Genomic DNA, 4215 nt, shown 5'->3' with positions numbered 1-4215 from the left:
ACTTATGGGATGCATTAGATATCCTCGTACACGTATGTACTGCAGAAGTCATTGCGTATGCCAGCTATTGCAGATTGTATGCCTAGAGACAGGTCCTTCACTCTCAGAACAGCACAGCATGTTGTGGACACTAACAACATTCCACATGAATCAGAAACTAATAGATTATGGAAAGTACAACCTGCAATTAATGTTGTACGCAGTGCTTGTTTGAGACTTCCAAGCCCCTCTGAAAATGATTATTCCATTGATGAGTAAATAGTACCATTTACTGGACGCTGCACATTGTCTCAGTATGTTCCAAACAAACCGCGCCCATGGGAATTAAAAACTTTGTTTTGGCAACAACGAAAGGTTTAGTACTTGATTTTGAATTTTATCAAGGTAAATCAACTCCTCTGCCAGATGTTGGCCTTGGTCTTGGGCCATCTGTAATACTTCGCCTTGCTCAAACATTAGCTCAAGGTGCAAGACTATATTTTGACAGATATTTTACAGCTTTGCCATTATTGCAACAGTTACTTGACCTAGGGCTGGAAGGAACAGGAACCATAATGAAAAACAGAGTGAAACCAGTTCACCTGACAGAAGAAAAAAGACTGAAGAGAGGAGATATGGAAGAATTCTGCAGGGACGATGATAAAATAGTGATTGTCCAGTGGAAAGATTCAAAAGCTGTGACCCTTGCCTCTACTTGTACAGGATGTGAACCTGTAAGCAATGTTGAGAGATGGAGTAAACCAGAAAAGAAGTACATCTTAGTGCCATGTCCTGCACTTGTAGTGAAGTACAACCTGTGTATGGGAGGAGTGGACCTCTGCGATCAAATGATGGAGACCTACAGGACTTTCTTGAAGACAAAAAAGTGGACTTTAAAAGTTTTGATTCATTTACTTGATTTGGCTTGCATCAATTCCTGGTTACAATACAAAGTTGAATGCGAAGCCAATAAAGTACAAAAGAAAAACACTTTAGATCTTCTTGGATTCCGACAGGTGATTGGGGAAGTGCTAATTTCTTCTTCTTCAGGACAGGAACATGAAAATGAATCCGACGAAGAGCCACCAAATAAAATGTACAAACCAGCAAACACACCATGTGATGAGAAGCGGCTAGACGGATATCATCACTGGCCAAATGTTGATGATTTGCCTTCCGCTTTTGCTGCAGGTAAAAAAAATGCAAGAAGAGGACGAGAATAAGATGTCTAAAGTGTAATATTTATTTGTGTTTGTCAAAAGACAGTAATTGCTTTCGCGAATATCACTGCAAGAAATGACATAAATATGTAAGATAATCCCGACCCACACAATCGTGTGGGTTCAAAATTTGTATCAAAATTAAAAAATAAAATTCTCTAAGCAATTGGTTCACGATTCTATATTTTGTTCAGTTACAAAAATGCATTTATTTCAAAATATTCATTTCAAGTTTGGATGGGGTCTGAAAGGGATAAGCCTTAACTTACATACTCAACAACAGATCACGCGATGCATGACGCTGGGTATATAGATGTTCAGGAAGTTGGGAAGAGGTCCAACTTGACAAATTTGTTATTTCTTCGTTAACTCTGCAAATGATACTAATCTCCAATCTCTTTCCCATATAGAGCAAACGTTCAGACGTAGTCGAGAATCTGATTTAGACGACTCAAAGACTCCTTAAGACTGCGAGAGGCAGATTACGTCTGACTCGTGATGTTAAACTTTGTGCATATAATGTGGAACATTACGTGTACAACGGACTGACTACTTCTGATTTAGAATTGCGCATAATAGGGTAGCAGTGGAATTGTACACTACTGGCTATTGAAATTGCTACACCAAGAAGAAATCCAGATAATAAACGGGTATTCATTGGACAAATATATTATACTAGAAATGACATGTGATTACGTTTTCACGTAATTTGGGTGCATAGATCCTGGGAAATCAGAACCCAAAACAACCACCTCTGGCCGTAATAACGGCCTTGATACGCCTGCGCATTGAGTCAAACAGACTCAGTTGGCGTGTACAGGTACAGCTGCCCACGCAGCTTCAACACGATACCACAGTTCATCTTAAGTAGTGACTGGCGTATTGTGATGAGCCAGTTGCTCGGCCACCATTGACCAGACGTTTTCAATTGGTGAGAGATCTGGAGAATGTGCTGGCCAGGGCACAGTCGAACATTTTCTGTATCCATAAAGGCCCTTACAGGACCTGCAACATGCGGTCGTCCATTATCCTGCTGAAATGTAGGGTTTCGCAGGGATCGAATGAAGGATAGAGCCACGGGTCGTAACACATTGAAATGTAACGTCCACTGTTCAAAGTGCCGTCAATGCGAACAAGAGGTGACCGAGACATGTAACCAATGGCACACCATACCATCAAGCTGGGTGATACGCCAGTATGGCGATGACGAATACACGCTTCCAATATGCGTTCACAGCGATTTCGCCAAACATGGATGCGACCATCATGATGCTGTAAACAGAACCTGGATTCATTCGAAAAAATGACGTGCCGTCAATGCGAACAAGAGGTGACCGATACGTGTAACCAATGGCACCCCATACCATCAAGCCGGGTGATACGCTAGAATGGCGATGACGAATACACGCTTCCAATATGCGTTCACAGCGATGTCGCCAAACATGGATGCGATCATCATGATGCTGTAAACAGAACTTGGATTCATCCGAAAAAATGACGTTTTGCCATTCGTGCACCCAGGTTTGTCGTTGAGTACACCATCGACAGGCGCTCCTGTCTGTGATGCAGCGTCAAGGGTAACCGCAGCCACAGTCTCCGAGTTGATAGTCCATGCCGCTGCAGACGTCGTCGAACTGTTCGTGCAGATGGTTGTTGTCTTGCAAATGTCCCCATCTGTTTACTCTGGGAGATGTGGCTGCACGATCCGTTACAGCCATGCGGATAAGACGCCTGTCATCTCGATTGCTAGTGATACGAGGCCGTTGGGATTCAGCACGGCGTTCCGTATTACCCTCATGAACCCACCGATTCCATACTCTGCTAACAGTCATTGGATCTCGACCAACGCGAGCAGCAATGTCGCGATACGATAAACCGCAATCGCGACAGGCTACAATCCGACCTATATCAAAGTTGGAAACGTGATAGTACGTATTTCTCCTCCTTACGTTTCACCAGGCAACGCCGGTCAATTGCTGTTTGTGTATGAGGAATCGGTTGTAAAATTTCCTCGAGTCAGCACGTTGTAGGTGTCGCCACCGGCGCCAACCTTGTGTGAATGCTCTGAAAAGCTAATCATTTGCATATCACAGCATCTTCTTCCTGTCGGTTAAATTTCGCATCTGTAGCACGTCATCTTCGTGGTGAAGCAATTTTAATGGCCAGTAGTGTATGTAACTGTAGATGTAGATTCATTACTCCACATAACTCTTGTGCGGTTATGCACTGTCCAGTCTCGTCGCTTAGCGCTGACTACAGAAATCTGTGGCTTTTGAGGAGCTGCTCGAGCACTGTACCCCATTCTTTTGAATTCTCTACGCACAGTCACTGTGCTAGGTGCGCTGCTGGTAACACTTCGGAGTTTACGAGTGATTTTTTCCCACTTATTTCTTTCGATGATCTACAACCACCCACCGCAACGCTCGACGATCCCTGACCGTCAGTACACGAGTTTTGCACGGTTTTGGTGTTGCTGCCGTTGTTCTTTCACATTTCCAATACAATCACATCACCAACATTTCAGTCGGGCAGTTTTAGAGAACAAATGTCCCTGACGCTTCATTCAGGTGACATTGAATGTCTGATCCACGTTCGAAGTCACTGAGCGCTCCTGACCGAACCATTCTGCTGCTACTGCTTTGCTACTGACAATATATGATTTTCCGCCTCTTTTTATACTGGTGGCCCTGCTTCTAGTGACATCTAGTGCTCAGTTCCACTTTACAAAGGGGTGTCCGGAACTTTTGATCATATAGTGTACTTACCTGCTTGACCTCTGAGCTCGATGTTTCATTAACAGACGCATCCATGTATTTCTTGAGGATTCGAAAATAATAGATTGCTATACAGGGGAAGGTAGCTACGACAGGCCATCAAAAACACACCCATAAACCAAAATATTATGACCACCTCGTGCTTAATATCGTGTTGGTCGTTGGTCAGGCTTTAAAACGCAGTACAGTAGCGATTACGTGTGACATGTATTCGACAAGCCCTCGGCAAGTTCCCGAGGTTT

General features: G+C 43.6%; 1 protein-coding gene across 1 annotated transcript; it reads left to right on the top strand.

The window, feature by feature from the left end:
- The first annotated feature begins 317 nt into the window (after positions 1–317).
- On the top strand, positions 318–1202 carry LOC126417075 (piggyBac transposable element-derived protein 3-like). The gene has a single exon (XM_050084970.1). It carries the CDS (start codon positions 318–320, stop codon positions 1200–1202), a length of 885 nt encoding a protein of 294 aa, XP_049940927.1.
- The last annotated feature ends 3013 nt before the right edge of the window (positions 1203–4215 follow it).

The sequence above is a fragment of the Schistocerca serialis genome, chromosome 8, assembly GCF_023864345.2.
Source record: "Schistocerca serialis cubense isolate TAMUIC-IGC-003099 chromosome 8, iqSchSeri2.2, whole genome shotgun sequence".
NCBI classification, from domain to species: domain Eukaryota; kingdom Metazoa; phylum Arthropoda; class Insecta; order Orthoptera; family Acrididae; genus Schistocerca; species Schistocerca serialis.
Note: the sequence above shows the minus strand (reverse complement) of the source record. Positions and strands in the feature narration are given on the sequence as shown.